Source organism: Phyllobates terribilis, unplaced genomic scaffold (assembly GCF_046119375.1).
Source record: "Phyllobates terribilis strain yellow unplaced genomic scaffold, ASM4611937v1 Scaffold_4__5_contigs__length_816908805, whole genome shotgun sequence".
Taxonomy (NCBI): Eukaryota; Metazoa; Chordata; class Amphibia; order Anura; family Dendrobatidae; genus Phyllobates; species Phyllobates terribilis.
Window position 1 is genome coordinate 503,467,046 of NW_027362764.1, and position 20,985 is coordinate 503,488,030.

The 20,985-nt window shown below is 44.1% G+C and overlaps 2 protein-coding genes across 4 annotated transcripts in view; one reads left to right on the forward strand and one right to left on the reverse strand.

Annotated features, from left to right (window-relative positions):
- Positions 1 to 3,372, reverse strand: part of LOC141265584 (thiopurine S-methyltransferase-like) — a 114,686-nt gene extending 111,314 nt beyond the window's left edge. Inside the window, exon 1 of one of the 2 annotated variants that reach the window (XM_073678836.1) lies at positions 3,044 to 3,372. Coding sequence is in view for 1 of the 2 variants with exons in the window: in XM_073678833.1 (XP_073534934.1) it covers positions 3,009 to 3,209 (201 nt within the window). In the remaining variant the exon portion in view is untranslated. Of the gene's footprint in view, positions 1 to 3,008 lie in introns of both variants that reach the window. The other variant, XM_073678833.1, reaches the window with a different exon arrangement.
- KDM1B (lysine demethylase 1B) overlaps positions 3,095 to 20,985 on the forward strand; it is a 45,476-nt gene continuing 27,585 nt past the window's right edge. Inside the window, exons 1-6 of one of the 2 annotated variants that reach the window (XM_073678830.1) lie at positions 3,095 to 3,489; positions 3,584 to 3,708; positions 8,665 to 8,754; positions 8,835 to 8,946; positions 15,417 to 15,527; positions 19,836 to 19,874. In XM_073678830.1, the coding sequence (XP_073534931.1) occupies positions 3,364 to 3,489; positions 3,584 to 3,708; positions 8,665 to 8,754; positions 8,835 to 8,946; positions 15,417 to 15,527; positions 19,836 to 19,874 (603 nt within the window). In that variant the 5' untranslated portion in view covers positions 3,095 to 3,363. Of the gene's footprint in view, positions 3,490 to 3,583; positions 3,709 to 8,664; positions 8,755 to 8,834; positions 8,947 to 15,410; positions 15,528 to 19,835; positions 19,875 to 20,985 lie in introns of both variants that reach the window. The other variant, XM_073678829.1, reaches the window with a different exon arrangement.

A 20,985-nucleotide genomic window follows, 5' to 3' on the forward strand; every position in this document is an offset into this window, starting at 1 on the left:
AAAACCCTGGGGTTTCTTCCACCATCACCTTGTCAATACAAGGCTGGCACAACTTTTTATATATGCATCAGGGAGCGGGCTGCTGCATAGGGCATATTCTTTATGCTTTGATTTAAACGAACATTTCTTGCTCTGAAAATATTTCATAGACAGAAGAAAAAGGGAAGCAATTAGTAGAACTTTCACGAAGATTCCACTTACCCCCTGGCATATGCGGTACCGTAGAAGCAGAGGAATCCTTCTTAACCGGCGGAGGATCACGCCGAACGACAGGACCTTTCTTCCTGCTCTTAGCGGTGAACATCTTAGTTGAACGGCTGGACCCAGTCCGGGAATGACGTTGCACCGCCTGTTGTGAGGGCTCCCCAGAGGGCTGCTCCTGCAGCAGTTGTTCTTGCAGAGGTGAAAGCTCCTGTGTATCTCCCATTATTATGAAAAAACAAAGGGCTGGGAAGCACCTCTGCATGTAACCAGGCCTATTTTATACTGGCCATGCAGGTACCTGTGTGGAACGGCGGGGGGGCTTCCTTTTCCCCCTCCCCGGGGTGGGCAGAACACTGCACGTACTTGCGGAACGCCCATACTGTTCCGGGCTCCGGCGTCCCCACTGCTCGAATGCGGCCCGTACTTCCTGGCCGCGCACGAACTGCGCCCACTTCCGGTGGAGGCCGGCGCACCGGAAATACGTCACTGGACCGATCTCTTGTAGTGTAGGGGGGGGGGGGGGAGGCTTACCCGCATGCGGTTCCACACACACAGCGGACCATCCGGCTCCATAGAGGGGATGTCACGCTGACCGCAACGCACACGGAGGTGCCCCAATGAGCCCTGCCGTGGCGTCTCCAGGAAGAAGAGGACCGACCAGGGGAGTAACTTCACCACTCCAGGTACCCTGCCTATCCCTCTGGGCAAGAGACCGCTTCCAATATTCATCCTGCAGGTACCTGATAGGTCTCCCATCATGGACAGGAAACCTAAACTGAGGCGGGAGAGAGGTGCCGCCCTTTTTAACCTGTAGGTTTCCTGTCCATGATGGGTGGATCCTCTCTCTCGTGGTGCTGTCATGGGAGTACGAATAAATGCTCCTGTGCTATGAGCGCCGACCACTAGGTGGCACTCATAACGATCAGCTCATGACAACCACTGGAGTCTGCTGCAGACCCAGGGTTGTCATGCCCACGCATCGGTGACCCGCGATCACGTGACGGGGTCACCGATGGGCGGGGCTAAGGCCGCACTTCTGGCGCGGTGATGTTAAATGCCGCTGTCAGAGATTGACAGCGGCATTTAACATGTTAACAGCAGTGGGTGGATAGTGATTCCACCTGCTGCTGTTGCGGGCACATGTCAGCGGTAAGAATCAGCTGACATGTGCTCAGTTCAGTGCGGGCTCAGCGCCGAAGCCCTCACTGAACCGTGGGTTGCAGCCTGGTGCATACTAATACGTCCCAGGCTGTAAAGGGGTTAACCTACAAAGTGGCTCGGACCTTAAGGGGTTAAAGGAGTTATCCAGGACTATATCATTTTTATTTTACTATGGGCCTAAGAACTAACAGGCACCGTTCATACCGGCGATTCTGCAGCTTCCGCCGACATCCATTCGACAGAGCAGCAGCTTCTTTTCCGCTCTGCTCCTTTAACAAGGCGTGATCTGTCAATGTCATGGTGATTAACAACTGGCTCCCCATTGCCTAACAGCGGGAAGCCCACTGTCAATCAGCATGACGTCAGCAGTCCTGCCCCGTCTACAAAGCAGCCCCGAAAAGGACGAGCTGCTCTTTTGATGTAGAGCAGCTGAATTGCCAGGAGGAGCGGTCAATGACTGCTCTGAGACAGCGATGGATAGAACAGGCAGGTTAGCAACTACCTGCCTGTTAGCTTTTAGTAAAAAAAATAAAATTATAATATATATATATTATATGTGTATGTTATATGTGTATATATATATATATATATATATATATATATATATACATACATACACAGGGTGGTCCAAAAATAGGTGGACAGAAAATAATAACATTTAGTTTGATTTATATATAAAATTATATTTACTAACACAAGCATAACATTGACAATTACATTTTATTCTGAACAATAATACAAAGGCCCTTAAATTTTATCAACGCAGGTGCTCAAACTGTTTTCCATTACAATTTGCACAGCTTTGAAGTCGCCTCTTACGCTTCGACAAACTTTTTTGCACAAGTCTCTTTGGGTATTAAGGTCTTGAAATGCATCTCTTATGTAGTTTTTCAAATCACTGACACTTTTTGATTTGTCCTTGAGTACTCCCCAAAAGAAAAAATCCATTGGGGTCAAGTCTGGTGAACGTGTCGGCCAATCAAGTGGGCCTCTTCGGCCAATCCATTTATTAGGAAATGTTTCATCAAGATACTCGCGGACTACTCTTGAATAATGTGGAGGGGCCCCATCTTGTTGGAAATAAAGGTCATTTGAATTAGGCTGTTGCTGTAACTGGGGAACAACTTGATTCATTAGAATTTCGAGATACTTATCTCCTGTGACTGTACCATCAAAAAATATTGGTCCTAAAACACCAAAACTTAAAATAGCACCCCAAACATTGACACCAGGCTCATTTAGTTGTTGCTCTAATGTTAAATGCATGTTCTCATTATACCAGTAAATACAATTATGTCTGTTAATACATATCTAAAATTACTGGATTTTGTTTGATAAATCTCCCCCTTCATAACCTTATTACACTTTCTGTCCACCTACTTTTGGACCACTATATATATATATATATATATATTCCACGATTATTTAACTACTATCTAATGTGTATGTTCACTTTTAGTGCCATTCCATACTTTGTATTATAATAGGTGCTATTATTTCTGGGCAGCACAGTAACGTTTCAGCATTGAGATCACAGGTTCAAATACTAATTGGAGCTCACACTATCAGTTTTCTATGGGGCAACTAATGATGTCTGTAGTATATGGTTGCGCCATGTAACGAAGTAAGACAACAGTCCCTACTCCATGGTCCCCAGCTATCGCCTCCGTCCACGCACCGCTCAGTACAGCGCGGCAGCCTCCGTCCACGCACCACTCAGTCCGCTGTGCGTCTGTCGAAATGTGCCACGTCATGACGTCATACATGAAACGACCAGGCAGGAATTGGCAGCGGAGGACTGGGAGGTTGCGGCTCGTAGCTTCTATAGCGTGTTCCTGAAGCATGGTAGTGGGGTGCTGAAAGGGTTAAGTGACCCCCTGTCATTAGTGTTGTGTCACGTGTGCAGCAGTGACAGTCATCTAGCCAATCACAGTGCTGAGCGGAAGTCCCGACGTGTGGGCCGCTGCCTGCCCTGTACTCACGTGACCGGCGGTGTCTATGTGTTCCCCAGCCATGTCTTGTGCTAAGGGCAGAGGAAAGAAGAAGAGCGGCAGCAGCTGCGGCGGCGGTGGCCAGTCTGAGCCCTCACCTGACAGCCTCCCTCTGCGATCCTCAGGGCGGCAGGTGACTGCTCTGCGCTCCTTGTGGTGTCTGCATGATGAAGCCGCTTGCGTCTTTGTTCTTGTTCTGAGCTGTTTTTCCTTTCTGGTTGCATCAGGCGAGGAGAAAGGCGAGCGAAGCCATAGACGATGAGGAGGATTACTTGGAGAAGAAGTACAGGAAATGTGAGAAGGCCGGGTGTACGGCTACCTGTCCAGTCTGCTTCGCCAGTGCTGCTGAGAGGTGGGCATTACTCCTATAGGTCGCCAGCTGTTGTAACCTGCCATTACAGGAGATCCCATGCAGAACTGGGTGGAAAATCCAGGATGGATGTCTAGTGTTAAGTCATTAATGCTGCAGATGTCATCCAGATATTGCACAGTGTGAATTGCAGCCTGAGCGCTATCAGAATCCGCCTGGAACCGTCCAACACAAGCGGGCTCACTCTGGGGCCGGATTCAGACCTTCAGGATTTTACTCTGATTTCTCAATGAAACCTGCATAAAATCTACAAGCATTCTACATCACATACACCAGTGGGGCCAGTGCAGCGGACAGGTAGCAGCTGCCGTCACTGCTTGTCACATTGACAGAATGCTGTCTTATGAGCATGTGCAGCAGGGGGTCCGCTGCTGTGACCCCGAGATAAGCGCCGGTATAGGGATCTGATCACAGCAGCGGAGCTTCCTGCTGCACACACTGACACCGTTCTAGCACAGGCTTCAGAGTAACAAGATGTATGATGTACTACACTGATTACCACCCTAGGCAAAATGAGTGTTATATCCAATTAATGTTATATAGGAATTTACTCATAATGACATTTTCTCTATTTTTATTCCTTGAGAACCCCTTCAGGCTGTGCGCCCATGATCAGTTTTTGATGCTGCACATTTTTTCTGCGTGAAAAAACACAGCGTTTTACGGTTCCATTAAGGTGGATGGGATTTATAGAAATCTCCTGCCCACTGTGCTTTTTTTTTTTACTCAGCGTAATCTGACCCGCGGTGCGTGTTTCAAATCCGCAGCATGTCAATTTCTCTTGCAGACATACTGAGTTTTATGTGCAGATTTTATTTTCCCCCATAGATTTGCATTTTCCATAGCCTAAAAAAGGCATGTGCGTTTTTTACCTATGTGCCCACGATGCAGAAATGCTTCGGATTTTTCCTGAGCGTTTCTGCATCTCCCTGGCAGAAAAAAACGCATGCGGATTGTACATGCGGATTGTACATGCGTTTTTCCTGCCAGGGACATGCGGATGTGAAGCGTTCTTCACATGCATTTCCGCATGCGGGTTTACAAGTGCTTTCCAAGCGATTTTAGCATCACTTGGAAAGTGCTTGACAACTTGGTCACACTATATAAATCCATGCAACCGGCATGGATTTATATAGTGTGACCCCAAAGAATGGTTAAAAGTAAAAAAATAAATCTATACTTACCTTCCGATGGCCCCCAGAGTCTTGCTTCGCTCCGTCCTGGCTGCCAGCAGATCGCGGTACACTACACGGAAGGACCTGCCGTCACATGATAATGACGTCAGCGCAGTCTTTCAGTCCATCGTGAGTGGCCATCAGAAGGTAAATATAATATTTATTTTTTATTTTATTCTTTTTTTCACAGTTTCTATGGTACCCGGTTCCGGAGGAGAGTCTCCTGTCCTCCACACCCGGTACCATCTGCACATTGGAACGCATGGAATGCGCATCTACAGATGCAGTGATGCGTAATCCATGCGTTCCACTGCAAGTAAATGGCGGCAAAAACGCAGCACTTCCGCAAAATAATTGGTAGTGCTGCGTTTTTTTCCGCAATGATAATCCTCAGCGGAAATTTCCGCAGCATGTGCACAGCACATGCGGATTATCATTGGGGAACATGGCAGGCCTTCTACCATGCGTTTTTTAAGCTTTTCTGCAGCGTTTTTGCCGCTGCAGAAACGCTTAAAAAATGCATCGTGGGCACACAGCCGTAGTGTATTTCTGCAGAAAAAATGCATCAGAACCGCATGGAGTCTGCATATGACTGTATTAATAAACTTGTCAGGGCCAAATACCAGGAAATATCAAAAATTAAACCGCTTGGTTTAAAACATGACACACCAACAAGAGACAAAAACAGCAGCGTTAAAAACGCCATAAAAACACATGTAAAAAAGGCAAGTAACTTAATAGGTGCAGAAAATCTGCAACATCAAAAGCTCAGGAACGAAGCCTAAAGCAGTACCTGTTATTTCAGATGGCTGTCTGGGATTGGCTGTCTTGTGTGTGTTTTAAGCCGTTTTTCTGTGTGTCTCTAGCCCTCTCTGCATAGATGTCTACACGAAGAAGCTATATTCTGAGTCCTATGTAAACTAAATACTTATTTGTCTTTACCGGAGACAGCATTGAGCAGTGAAGTCAGAGAAGTCTTGATTATTGGGGAAAATGTTACAATTTGAGAGTCCTTAGTGGTTGATACCTTTTTAATGACTAACTGAAAAGATGGTAACAAATAGCAGCTTTCCGGACTACTCAGGTCTCATCATCAAAAAACATTGGTCCAATGTTATTCCTGAAAAGTCAGACAAGTGGCATGCTATTTTCATGCGATTACAATGCTATTTTTACCATCTAGCATCCTAATGACATGCGAATGCAATCCATATGCAATGCGACTTTAACATAAGCTTTTACATAGAGGAATTCTCTGTCATTTAAAGACAGTGTTCATAGGAAATATTCTTCAATACATATATAGATAGAAATATGTGAGTGAGATATATCATCAGTGCTTGGCGTGTGTAGCTTACTGTACATGTATTTTAGTAATACAATTCTGAAAAAAATGGCATGGGATCCCCTGAAATTTTATTAACCAACAGAGGGAAAGTGGACAGCTGGGGGCAGATGTTTATAGCCTGGGAAGGAGGTAATACCCATGGAGTTTCCCAGGCTACTAATGTCAGCTCACAGCTGTATACTTAGCCTTTACTGGTTATAACAATAGTGGAGCCCCCCCCCCCCCCCAAAAAAAAAAAAAATGGCATGGGGTCCCTCCCTATAATTAATAACCAGCAAAGGCTAGGCAGACAGCTGCGTGCTGATATTAATAGGCTAGAAAGGGGCCATGGATGTTGGCCCCCTCCCAGACTAAAAACATCAGCTCTCAGCCACCCAGAAAAGACGCATCCATAAGATGAGCCAATTCTGGTGCTTAGTCTCCACTCTGCCCATTGCTCTGTGGTGGTGGCAAGTGGAGTAATAGGGTTAGGGTTGATGTCAGGCTTTGTATTGGCAGCTGACATCAAGCCCAGGGGCTAGTAATGGACTCCCCCATTACTAACCCCAGAATCAAATTGTAAATAAAAAACACCCAGAATAAAGTGCTTTATTTGAAATAATGACACTGATACCTTTATTGAAATAAAAATAAAAAAACACAGTTATACTCACTTGTGTGCAGGACTTCAGTAAAATGGTAGCTCATGCGCAGATCGAGATTTTGGCTTTGTTGAATTTTTCACCCAGCTGAAATCTCGATCTGCGCATGTGCCGCCTCCAGCGTCATTTTACTGAAGTCCTGCACACAGGACGCAGACTCACACTGCGCACACGCCGCCCACACAATGATGGCGGTGCAGAGTTTTAAAAAAAAGAGGCAGGTCACTGAATTATCAGTGACCTGTACAAGAAGCAGAGGAGGCTGAAGAACAGAATATGTCATTTTATGAATATTTCGTAAGGTGAGTATTCATAAGCCACTGATCGGATCCCTTCACATCAGGTATCAGATTAATCAGCATCAAGGCTCCATTATGGCATTGCCTTTAGTTTTTAGGGCTAAATCCTGCTGACAGGTTCTCTTTAAAATCTCTTGTTCTGCACTGAAGAGGGGCAAATACCACAAAACACGTGTCTGAGATTAGTTGGTTTATATTTAAAATTGAATGGATGTATTTTTATGCCTAAGGAAGATTGCTGAGTTTGGAACCAAAATGCCTTGCAGTTTAATCCCAATAAAGCATCACGTTCTTTATAACACATTGCTCGTGGTGGTTTTAAACCTCTGTACGAACAAAAAACTTGTATGCCCATTGCAGTGTGTGCTGATTGTATCTACTTATCTGTTCTCTTTACTATCTTCCCAATGTGAGACTGGGATTCCCTCTAAATGAGCAATGAGTGGATGTGGAGATTTATGTTTCTGATCTAATACTGGAAATACCAGGGTGCTGATGTAAGATGAAGCTGCTCACACTGCTGTCCACCCTGTGTATCTGATCTAATATTTGAAATACCAGGGTGCTGATGTAAGAAGAGGCTGCTCTCACTGCTGTCCACCCTGTGTATCTGATCTAATATTTGAAATACCAGGGTGCTGATGTAAGAAGAGGCTGCTCATTCTGCTGTCCACCCTGTGTATCTGATCTAATATTTGAAATACCAGGGTGCTGATGTAAGAAGAGGCTGCTCTCACTGCTGTCCACCCTGTGTATCTGATCTAATATTTGAAATACCAGGGTGCTAATGTAAGAAGAGGCTGCTCTCACTGCTGTCCACCCTGTGTATCTGATCTAATATTTGAAATACCAGGGTGCTAATGTAAGAAGAGGCTGCTCTCACTGCTGTCCACCCTGTGTATCTGATCTAATATTTGAAATACCAGGGTGCTGATGTAAGAAGAGGCTGCTCATTCTGCTGTCCACCCTGTGTATCTGATCTAATATTGGAAATACCAGGGTGCTGATGTAAGAATAGGCTGCTCACACTGCTGTCCACCCTTTCTTTCTTAATGACAATACATGATAAACACATTTCCAGGTTATGACAGTGGAACACCCTATTGCACATGCTCTTCTTCACGGGTCATATTATCATTCCAGGATCGTTTTCAGTTGGTGTCAGAAGGCAGCAGCCATTTTGATTCTGTAACGATTACCTCCCTAGACAAAATGATTTTGACTTGCTAATTAAAAGTATTTTGGATTTTATTTATAATTCTTTTTTGCTTCTTTTATTTTCCTGGAGAACCCATTTAAGAGCTAATCTTTAAAGACACAATTGTTTGTTATAAGGTGTCAGGTGCTCAAGTGATGGGCTACAAGAAAGATTTTGAGTTAGAAATTTATTTACTTGATTGTTATACTGTATAATGATCGATCCATATATTAGTGGTTTAATCAGAGATGAACATGTGACTTTTATTCATTTTCAGATGTGCAAAAAATGGTTACACATCCAGATGGTATCATCTTTCTTGTGGGGAACATTTCTGCAATGAGTGCTTTGATCACTACTATAGAAGGTAGGTAGTAATAATAATAATAATATTACGCCACTGTCATTTTGCTAAAATTTTTAATGTTTTATTTCTTTTTTTTAAAGTCACAAAGATGGTTATGACAAATATTCTACTTGGAAACGGACATGGACAAGTAATGGAAAAAGTGAACCAAGCCCTAAGGCATTCATGGCTGACCAGCAGCTTCCATACTGGGTGAGATATTTGATTTAACTTGTGAAGCTAAAATGTGGATGTTTTTAAAGGGGTTGTTCCACAATTAACCATTTTTCTGTCACCCATGATGGCACAACGAGAGAGGGGATCCTCCCTTCAAGGACCGGAAACCTTCAAGATAAAAAGGGCGGCGCCTCTCTCTGCCTCAGGAGTTTCCTATCCTTGATGGGGGACCTTCCTTCTCGTCGGCGGCGACAGCAGCAAGTTCAGCTTATCTGGGTCGGGGCCGGTCGGTTGTGGCCGGGCACAGTCTCTGCTGCGGCTGGTCCCGTGGTTCCCGGAAGCGCCGCGGGGGGGCGCCAACATGTGGTCTCCCCGCGGGCGGGGGTTTGCGGCACCTACAGAGCATGGTAGCCGGCAAACCCCACGTCCCGGATGTGACGTCACGGGGCGCGGCCGGAAGTGATGAAACTGGAAGTTGCCCCGATGACGCGCGCCGGGACCTCTGATCCCCGGATGTAATTTTTGGGGGAGGTACCGGAAGCTGCGGGGATGCCAGCCGGTGATCTCCCTGCCACAATGAGGATACTTAAGGGTAGATCACTGGCCAGGCAAGGGCGCAGTGAACGTAATGGCCTCACAGCAGCCCTCCCCACCGCTTCATCAGCAAGAGCAGCGGTCCATGCTGCAGCTGCAGCAGCCCGAGGAGATGGAGCAGCCGCAGCAGCCTCGGCGCCAGAAGTGCACCCACGAGCAGCGTCCACCGCAGAGCAAGAGCAGTGGGCGTTCTGGAACTCGCAGCACCAAGGATTCAAGATCCAGCCAGCATAGCTCCTGCAGGATCGATGATTCCGCGGTCTCCCGAGGAGAAGTATCGGATACCGTCCTGCATCCCGTTCCGGTACCCTGTCTTTATCTACTGGGTGGTGAGTGAGCTACGTGAAAGTCGACGTATTAATGTAGACTTTTTTCTGTTTTCTCTCTCTCTCCCTTTCCTTCCTCCTTTATATGGTCAGGATGTCCCTAAAAAATGTACAGAGAAATCCAAGTACAGAGTATGTGCCCTGTGTGAACGAGGTCTGACTAAAGACTGGCCCAAAAGATTATGCCAGCCATGTATTAAGGAGACAATTTCGGAGGGAACCCCGGATTTTTCTTCAAATCTAAAAACCCTCGTTAGGTCTGAGGTAGAAAAATCGTTTAAATCGTTTTCCCAAGCATCCCAGGCCCATAGAGCAAAAACCCCACCCACCCTTTCAGAATCTGAATCCGATAAGGGAATGCTGGATGACTCCACTGACTCTTCCTCTTCGGCTAGCGAGTCAGCAACAGGTCATTGTTTTCCCCTGGAAAGTGTGGATAGCTTAGTAAAAGCCGTCAGGTCCCCAATGGGGTTAGTTGACCAGAAGGCAAAAAAATCGGTACAGGATATTATGTTCGGCACCTTGGATCGGAAAAAACATAGTTTTCCCGATTAATGATAAGGTGCAGGGACTTATCAGGAAGGAGTGGGATAGGCTGGAGAAAAAGGGTCCCCTTCCATCTTCCTTCAAAAGGAAATATCCCTTTAGTGAGGAAGATACCGCTTCCTGGAATAAAGCCCCGAAGCTGGATGTTGCGGTATCCAAAGCTTCTAGAAGATCTTCTCTTCCTTTTGAAGACACAGGGATGCTGAAGGACCCACTGGACCGGAAGGTAGATACCTTCCTTAAGGGTACTTGGGAGTCATCAGCAGGGGCATTGAAACCAGCAATAGCAGCAACCTGTACCGCAAGATCCCTTATGGTTTGGTTAGACAGGTTAGAGGACCAGGTTAAGAATAACGAGTCACAGGACTCCATTCTGGCCTCTCTACCAGTATTGGAAGGAGCGGTGGCCTTCTTATCGGACACCTCTGCGGATTCCGCCAGATTAGCAGCAAGATCTGGGGCCCTGTCTAATGCCGGCCGTAGAGCAGTCTGGCTGAAATGTTGCCCGGGGGATATACAAACGAAAGGAAAGCTATGTTCTCTTCTGTGTGAAGGAGATTTTCTTTTCGGTGCCTCTCTTGACACGATTCTGGAGAAAGCAGGTGACAGCAAAAAAAGGATTTCCTAAATCTTCCTTCTCAACTTTTAAGCAGTCCTTTCGGAGGAAGAAATTTGGCCGCACAAGGATGTCCACAGAACAATCTAGATGGGAGGATCGTTTCAGGAAAGGGTTTTTGTTCGGCGGGCCCTCCCAGGATAGTCGCAAACCGCCAAAATTACATTCTATCCCAGGTGGGAGGGAGGCTCTCTCTCTCTTCCTTCCAGCCTGGGAAAGATCTCTTCCAGCAAGTGGATCCTCAATTTAGTAAAATCAGGTTTAAAACTGGAATTTCTGAGGAACCCACCAGAGAAATTTATTCCAACTGCCTTAAGATCCTCTCTACCAGAACAGCGGGCACTGGAGGAAGAGATTTCAGGTCTCCTGCAAAAGAACGTCTTGCTGGAGGTATCACAACAAGAAGAAAGAAGAGGGTTCTATTCCCCCTTGTTCCTTATAAAGAAGCCGGACAATTCATACAGAGTCATCCTCAACTTGAAAGGCCTAAACAAATTCCTGAACATTCCATCATTCAAGATGGAAACCATAAAATCAACGATAAGCCTTCTATTTCCCAGCTGCTACATGGCAGTGTTGGACCTAAAGGATGCGTACTACCATGGGCCAATACATCACGACTTTCAAAAATACCTCAGAGTAGTCGTAACTGTACAGGGAGTCGTCAGGCACTATCAGTCCCCTATTCCCCCTTTCCTTCGTGTTGCACTTAGTCTTTCCTACACCTTGTGTGACATTAGGTGTAGGAATATAAATATATAATAAATTGGGTTCTGTAGTTCAATGCAGGATATGCAGTAAATGTTTTCATAAGAATTTGGGAAAGTTTTGAAATGTCATATAAATGTCTGTTCTATTCCTGATCTAAGGGTCTAGGCTTTTAGGTGAGATGTATCTGTGCTGCACTTTATGAACATGCTCAGTAGTGAGACAGTGCTGTAGAGTCGGGGTCAGGGAAATTGAGGAGTTGGAGGTTTGGCTTACCAACTTCACAACCCTGTTACTAACAGCTCTTAACAAACTACTTGTATTAGTTGTATGTTAGATGCCATTTAAAGAGTTATTTTACATAGATAGTAGCCATTGCAAATAGCTGCTGATTGATAGGGGTTTGTGTCCTGAGATCATGACTCAAAACACCGCTCATAAGTTTACTGATCTCACATTTGGGAGAAGGGTTCTGCAGGCTGTGGTCCCTCCCTTACATACCTAGTTCTGTGTAATTCTCTCGCTGTGCCGTCAAGGGTGACAGAAAAACACGTATACTACTTACCGGTAATGTGTTTTTTCGGAACCCATGACGGCACCTTTACATTCCCTCCCTATCACTATGGTGTTCACCTTCCAGTTGGTGGGTGTTGAGTATTCACATGGGTGAAATTCGTTTATGGTTAATAAAATGATGTGCTCTAACCGGAGAGTCCTCTCATGCTCTGTAATCCACTGAGGCGGAGAGAGGCGCCGCCCTTTTTATCTTGAAGGTTTCCTGTCCTTGAAGGGCGGATCCCCTCTCTCGTTGTGTCGTCATGGGTTCCGAAAAAACACATTACCGGTAAGTAATATACGTGTTTTCTGTTTGATGAGGTGGGACATATGTTTCCAGTTGGAATAATTTTAATAAAATGCTTCTGTGTCTACATCTAGGCTACTTATGTGTTAGGGCTCCCCCCTGCCAGAATGTTTGTTCATATAATGTGCCCAATGCTGGTGAGAAGGAACCAATTCTTATTGTCCTAGATTAGTGAAGAGTATAAATGGGACCGGTCACTACTGCCAGCCTGCTCTTCAGTGTGTGTACAGAGCAGGTTGTCAATCAATGTGCCGAGGAGTGATCACAGCCTCGCTCATTGTGTAGTGAGCTGTGACTGTAGCCCTCCCTGCACCAACCCAATTTAAAGCAAGAAAAAAATCTTGTTGGTTGAAATTATCTTTATTCCTGCATAAAGATCATTATTCTCGGCACCACTTCATTCTGCGTATTCACAATTTGTGCTGCAGAGAACAATGGCAGCCTATGTGCTCTGAACGATCTGTTACAGATCATTTAGTACACACCTGTGTAAACAGACGAATATTTACTGATCGGCAGTCGTTTGAGTAAAAGGACCCCACCTCCTCCACTTATGAACAGTCCTCCATTGATCCTTGAGTCTAGGTGTCACGGGTGTGTCAGAAGTGACAGACAGTCTCCCTGCAGTTGGTTGCAGGAGATCTCTTTGTTTGGCATTACAGACACCTTCTTAGAAGCTGTCCTGCTGTTTGCTAGAGGGAGATGCAGGTGATATTCACATGACCCCTTGTGAAGGCTTGAGCAAGAGCAGTACTTTTTCCTCTCTGGAGCTAAGAGGATGTGTGTTCATCTCTCTGAAGTCGACTAAAGCTAAGCTATCTTCCCTTGTTTGTCCCCCGTTGTTGTCTTTAGTTGTCAGTGGGGATCGACTACCACTCATCCCCTGCCTTCCTAGCCAGGGCCAAACGCCAGGGAAAGACAGGGCAAGGTTCTTGTGCGGCGATTGGTTCAAAACCAGTATAGGAACGTTAGGGGAGACAGGGTGATATAAGGTAAACCTAGAAGGTCTCCACTACCCCCTTTCTCCCTTTCCTTTGTGTTGCACTTAGTCTTTCCTACACCTTGTGTGACATTAGGTTGATTATAATTGTAAGCTAGAAGTTTTAATGCTGGAAACCTGTCATCAACATTTTGGCTCCAGAATGTGTCTTTGAATTGCTAACCAGGGCTGTGGAGTCGGAGTCATGGAGTCTGTGTCCATTTTGGTGGAGTCGGTATGAAATGGACCGACTCCGACTCCTAAAATATATAATAAATTGGGTTCTGTAGTTCAATGCAGGATGTGCAGTAAATGTTTTCATAAGAATTTGGGAAAGTTATGAAATGTCATATAAATGTTCTATTCCTGATCTAAGGATCTAGGCTTTTAGGTGAGATGTATCTGTGCGGCACTTTATGAACATGCTCAGTAGTGAGACAGTGCTGTAGAGTCGGGGTCAGGGAAATTGAGGAGTTGGAGGTTTGGCTTACCAACTTCACAACCCTGTTACTAACAGCTCTTAACAAACTTCTTGTATTAGTTGTATGTTAGATGCCATTTAAAGTGTTATTTGACATAGATAGTAGCCATTGCAAATAGCTGCTGATTGATAGGGGTTTGTGTCCTGAGATTATCACTCAAAACACCGCTCATAAGTTTACTGCTCTTGCAAGCAGGGCTGTGGAGTCGGTAAGCCAAACCTCCGACTCCTCAATTTCCCTGACTCGCGACTGCAGCTCCCCGACTCTGACTCCACAGCACTGCTTCACTACTGAGCATGTACATAAAGTGCAGCACAGATTCATCTCACTGCCTCACTACTGAGCATGTACATAAAGTGCAGCACAGATTCATCTCACTGCCTCATTACTGAGCATGTACATAAAGTGCAGCACAGATTCATCTCACTGCCTCACTACTGAGCATGTACATAAAGTGGAGCACAGATTCATCTCACTGCCTCACTACTGAGCATGTACATAAAGTGCAGCACAGATTCATCTCACTGCCTCACTACTGAGCGTGTACATAAAGTGCAGCACAGATTCATCTCACTGCCTTACTACTGAGCATGTACATAAAGTGCAGAACAGATTCATCTCACTACTGAGCGTGTACATAAAGTGCAGCACAGATTCATCTCACTGTCTCACTACTGAGTATGTACATAAAGTGCAGCACAGTTTCATCTCACTGCCTCACTACTGTGCATGTACATAAAGTGCAGCACAGATTCATCTCACTGCCTCACTACTCAGCATGTACATAAAGTGCAGCACAGATTCATCTCACTGCCTCACTACTGAGCATGTACATAAAGTGCAGCACAGATTCATCTCAACTAAAAGCAGAGATCCTTAGATCGGGAACAGGACAGACCTTTATAGGACATTTAATAACTTTCCCAAATTCATATGGAAACATTTACAGCACATCCTGCATTGTACTACTGTACAAATTTATTATATATTTTAGAAGTTGGTCCAATTTATACCGACTCTGACTCCACAGCCATGCTTGTAAGCAGTACTTGCATTTTAGTATACTGGCTCCATTGTAAGTCCGTGAGTATGTACAAGGCTCCTGCCACTTATGAGAGCGCAGTTTAGAATAGTGTTTTGCTGCCCACCAGCGATCAGCAGCTATTTGCAGTGTTTTGTTTTGTTCATTCTATTTGTATTTAATTGATAAAATAAACTATTAACACTAGGTTTTTGGTTTTTTTTTAAATTCTTTCTAGCATATTAATCCACCTGCCTAAAGCTTTTGCTGTATATATTTTGACAGTTACACTTCCAGATTGGTGAGTGCTGGATATTGTTTGACTTGTGAAATTTGCCAGAAATACATTTAGCTTTTAATTTTTAGGTACAGTGCACAAAACCTGAATGTGGAAAGTGGCGTCAGTTAACAAAGGAGATACAATTAACTCTGCAAATGGCAAAGACGTACAGATGTGGTATGAAGCTGAATAACGTTCTCAAGGTAACGTGTGATGATATTGGACTTAATTTATGAAAATTAGTAGAGGAATTGCTCATAACAGCCAAATGTCCACAGCTATATGTGCAGTTTTGAGAAACTGGCATCTTACTTGTTGTTATGGGGATTTGTGTTGCCATTTGCTACATTACTTTCTATACTTTTGAAATGTTGCTTATGTTACCTGCATTTTTGCTTGTGCTGCTTCATTTTTCTTTATTGTCATGCGTAATTATATATACATACAGTTGTGCTCAAAAGTAAAAATTTTTGCTTTCTTGGCCTTGTTTCAGAGAATATGAATAATAACAAAAAAACTTTTTCTCCACTCATGGTTATTGGTTGGGTGAAGCCATTTATTGTCAAGCTACTGTTTTTTCTCTTTTTAAATCTTAATGACAACCAAAAACATCCAAATGACCCTGATCAAAAGTTCACATACCCTGGTGATTTTGGCCTGATTACATGCACAGAATTTGACACAAATGGGTTTGAGTGGCTACTAAAGGTAACATCCTCACCTGTGACTTGTTTGCTTGTAATCAGTGAGTGTGCATAAAAGCTGAGTGAGTTTCTGGGATCCAGACAGACTCTTGCAACTGACTGACTCTCACTGACGTTTCTGGATTGTGAGTCATGGGGAAAGCAAAAGAATTATCAATACAATTTTATATAGATAGATTGTATTATTATATCGAGTTGATTGCTATTATTATATGGAGTCATTACAAGCAAAGTGATCTATTTCAAGTGTTTATTTCTGTTGATTATGGCTTACAGCCAATGAAAACACAAAAGTCATTATCTCAGTAAATTAAAATACTTTATAACAGCTTGAAAAAATGTTTTTAAAATCTGAAATGTTGGCCTACTGAAATGTATATTCAGTAAATTCCCTCAATACTTGGCCGGGGCTCCTTTTGCATCAATTACTGCATCAATGCGGCGTGGCATGGAGGCGATCAGCCTGTGGCACTGCTGAGGTGCTATGGAAGCCCAGGTTGCTTTGATAGCAGCCTTCAGCTCATCTGCATTGTTGGGTCTGGTGTCTCTCATCTTCCTCTTGACAATACCCCACAGATTCTTTATGGGGTTAGGGTCAGGCGAGTTTGCTGGTCAATCAAGCACAGTGATACTGTTGTTTTTAAACCAGGTATTGGCACTTTTGGCAGTGTGGACAGGTAAACACAGCAAAAAAAGCAGTAGTAGTTCTTCAGACCTAATGCACTACCAGGATGCAGCAAACCCATTTAACAAAGATGGCTGCTATACAGGTGCAAAATACTGATGAGACAATCACTCACAACCTACCATTTTATGGAGGGGGTGATTGCTTAGTATTAGAATTACATACAAAGTGGCTTGTATAGGGCGCTGTTCACACCTGGGTAGTGCACAGTATCCGGCTTACAGCCTATTAGTTACGCCCCTACTATTAGATTAGGCGGGCCATCCAGTACTATCTAAGTGCACCCCATGAGAACAAACACCCTGGTTTACAATGCCAGCATTGATGAGCTTGGCTGCACCCTGGAATAAAAAAAACAAAAATGCATATATAATTTATGAGGTATTGGTCGATATTTTGGCCAAAATACGCAAGCTTGTAACCCACATCAAGGGTCCTCATGCTTACGAGTCCCTATGCTAAACACAAAAAGCTATGCTTTTTTTGTTTAGTGTGGACAGGTGCCAAGTCCTGCTGGAGAATGAAATTTCCATCTCCAAAAAGCTTGTCGGCAGAGGGAAGCATGAAGTGCTCTAAAATTTCCTGGTAGACAGCTGCGCTGACTTTGGTCTTGATAAAACACAGTGGACCTACACCAGCAGATCACATGGCTCCCCAAACCATCACGGATTGTGGAAGCTTCACACTAGACCTCCAGCAGCTTGGATTGTGGCCTCTTCACTCTTCCTCCAGACTCTGGGACCTTGATTTCCAAATGAAATGCAAAATTTACTTTCATCTGAAAACAACACCTTAGACACTGAGCAACAGTCCAGGTCTTTTTCTCCTTGGCCCAGGTAAGACGCTTCTGGCGTTGTCTATTGGTCATGAGTGGCTTGACACAAGGAATGCGACACTTGTAGCCCATGTCCTGGATACGTCTGTGTGTGATGGCTCTTGAAATAATGACTCCAGCAGCAGTCCACTCCTTGTGAATCTCCCCCAAATTTTTGAATGGCCTTTCCTTAACATTCCTTTCAAGGCTGCGGTTATCCCAGTTGCTTGTGCACCTTTTTCTACCACACTTTTTCATTCCACTCAACTTTTCATTAATATGCTTGTATACTGCACTCTGAACAGCCGGCTTCTTTAGCAATGACCTTTTATGGCTTACTCTCGTTGTGGAGTGTGTCAATAACTGCCTCCTGGACATCTGTGAAGTCCGCAGTCTTCCCCATGATTGTGGAGCCTACTGAAACAGACTAAGGGACCTTTTTAAATGCTTAGGAAGCATTTGCAGGTGTTTTTTGTTAATTATTCTAATTTACTGAGATAATGACTTTTGTGTTTTCATTGTCTGTAAGCCATAATCATCAACAGACATAAACACTTGAAATAGATCAATATATGTATATGTGTGATATTCTAAAAAAAAAATTCCCTAGCTGCTTCAGGAGCACCCATAGACAATAAATGTCTGGACTTTCCCCATTCTACTTTGCAGTCACGTTCCAAAACTTCACTGGATTGTAAAGCTTCTCAGTTGAACAACATTGTGCAGCTGGGGGTGGAGCTGGCTGTCAACCACACGTTGACTCTATGCTGGGTCACAGGAGGGTTAGTCAGGTCTACTGTGCAGAGAAGAGACTAATTTTTCCCCTATAACTGTGGCTAATATACCAGCTCCAGTTACAGGGGATATCATCAATAAAACACATGCATTAACAGGTTCAAATACCCCCATAAGGTTTTAACACCTTATGGGGGCACAGTGTGCAAAATAAATGAAAAAGTATTGAAAAAAGTTAAATAAATATTAACAAAACTTGAAAAAAAAAAAAAACCTGCCAGTCTGATTTGGTGTTTACAGCCCCCCTCCCTACAGAAAAAAGTATAACTAATAAATAAAATATTTGTACAGAAAGTAGAACACAGTTTAAATGTTTTAGCAGTCTGTTCAGGTCATTAAAAAAAAGTGAAAAATAAAGAGAAAAAAAGAAGAATATAAAAATATGCCCCAGGTACCGCGAAAAAAGATGCATAAAATATTTTGATGGCTGTGAAAAGCGCATGTACGATAAAACCCGAAAATATGTCTGATTAGGAAGGGAAAACTGTCCCAGTCCTCAACTGGTTAAACTATATTTTTCTACAATATTTTTTTTTTTTTTGTAAAACATGATCCTGATTACTTGATTGTTGGTACAATACACTGCAGTACGTCATTATTACAATGTATTGTCCTTTGATCCATCCCACAGCTCCTTCTGGGGATATCGAGGTCAGTATTGACCATGGCAACTAAGGGCTTAAAGTACCATGATCAGAGCTAGCTCCAATCATGGCAGTTACAGGTGTCCTCAGTATAACTCAGTCTGCATCCACCATTTATGGGGTTAGCTCAGCTCGTTGATTCTGCTCCATACATGCACATCTCACATTTGCTGTACATTTAGTGCTTATGTCAGTAAAGGGGTTAAAGACCAGTTACTGACATAGATTTGCAACCTATATCTTTGCCAGGTGTATTGTGCGTGGGGCCATGCAGCCAAATGTATTGGGCGTGGGGCCATGCAGCCAAATGTATTGGGCGTGGGGCCATGCAGCCAAAAGTATTGGGCGTGGGGCCATGCAGCCAAATGTATTGGGCGTGGGGCCATGCAGCCAAATGTATTGGGCGTGGGGCCATGCAGCCAAAAGTATTGGGCGTGGGGCCATGCAGCCAAAAGTATTGGGCGTGGGGCCATGCAGCCAAAAGTATTGGGCGTGGGGCCATGCAGCCAAAAGTATTGGGCGTGAGGCCATGCAGCCAAAAGTATTGGGCGTGGGGCCATGCAGCCAAAAGTATTGGGCGTGGGGCCATGCAGCCAAAAGTATTGGGCGTGGGGCCATGCAGCCAAAAGTATTGGGCGTGGGGCCATGCAGCCAAATGTATTGGGCGTGGGGCCATGCAGCCAAATGTATTGGGCGTGGGGCCATATAGCCACATTTTTTGGCTCAAGTTTTCTATGAAGTGTGGTTTTTTTTTTTTTTTTTTTTTTAATGTACTGACAAATGTATATAGGACCATTTCTGTTGCTTGTTAATGTTTTATTACTAAGAAATGAATGCCTCTAGCTGTTAATTTTTTCTTTCTTGTTTAGGCTGAAGGTTCAGATCATTGTTCTATGCCAGAAGACCTGGTAAGTGTGATATATGGAAATGAGATTAATAAGCTGTAATTTGGGATATTACATGTGACAAAACTGGGAGACTGTTTTTAATATTCTACCACATTAGCAAAAGAGTATGGCATGACAGCTAAAACATTTGCTAAAGTCATTTACATACATGTGTGTAAATCTTTCTAAGGCCATGTTCACACGGTCAGTATTTGATCAGTATTTCACATCAGTATTTGTAAGCCAAAACCAGGAGTGGGTGTTAGAAACACGTCACCACTTCTGTATTTATTATACTTTTCCTCTGATTGTTCCACTCCTGATTTTGGTTTACAAATACTGAGGTAAAATACTGACCAAATACTGAATGTGTGGCCCAAAGGTTCTAAAAACTTGAAATACAGAAGTGAAATCCTTCTCAAGCTGCAGAAATAGTAAGACAGTTAACCTGAGCTGGGGTTGGTTTCTTTTCTCCTTTCTGACAAACTGCTCACAAGAATAACATAGAGGCTATGTGCCCACGATGCAGAAATGCTCCGGATTTTTTCCTGAGCGTTTCTGCATCTCCCAGGCAGAAAAAAACACATGCGGATTGTACATGCGGATTGTACATGCGGATTGTACATGCGGATTGTACATGCGTTTTTCCTGCCAGGGACATGCGGATGTGAAGCGTTCTTCACTTGCATTTCCGCATGCGGGTTGTCAAGCGCTTTCCAAGCGATTTTAGCATCACTTGGAAAGTGCTTGTCAACTTGGTCACACTATATAAATCCATGCAAACGGCATGGATTTATATACTGTGACCCTAGAGAATGTAAAAAAATAAATATATACTTACCCGGCTGCCGGCAGCGGTACACTGAAGGACCTGCTGACGTCAGCGTCGCATGACCCATCACATGACTCTGATGTCAGCGCAGGTCCTTCATTCCATCGCGAACTGCTGCCAAGCAAGGAGGAGCGCAGCGGGGGCCGCCAGAAGGTAAGTATAATATTTTTTTTATTTTATTTTTTTTTACAGTTTTCAATGGTACCCAGGTCCGGAGGAGAGTCTCCTCTTCTCTAGACCCGGGTATCATCCGCACATTAGAACGCATGGATTCCGCATCTACAGATGCAGTGATGCGTA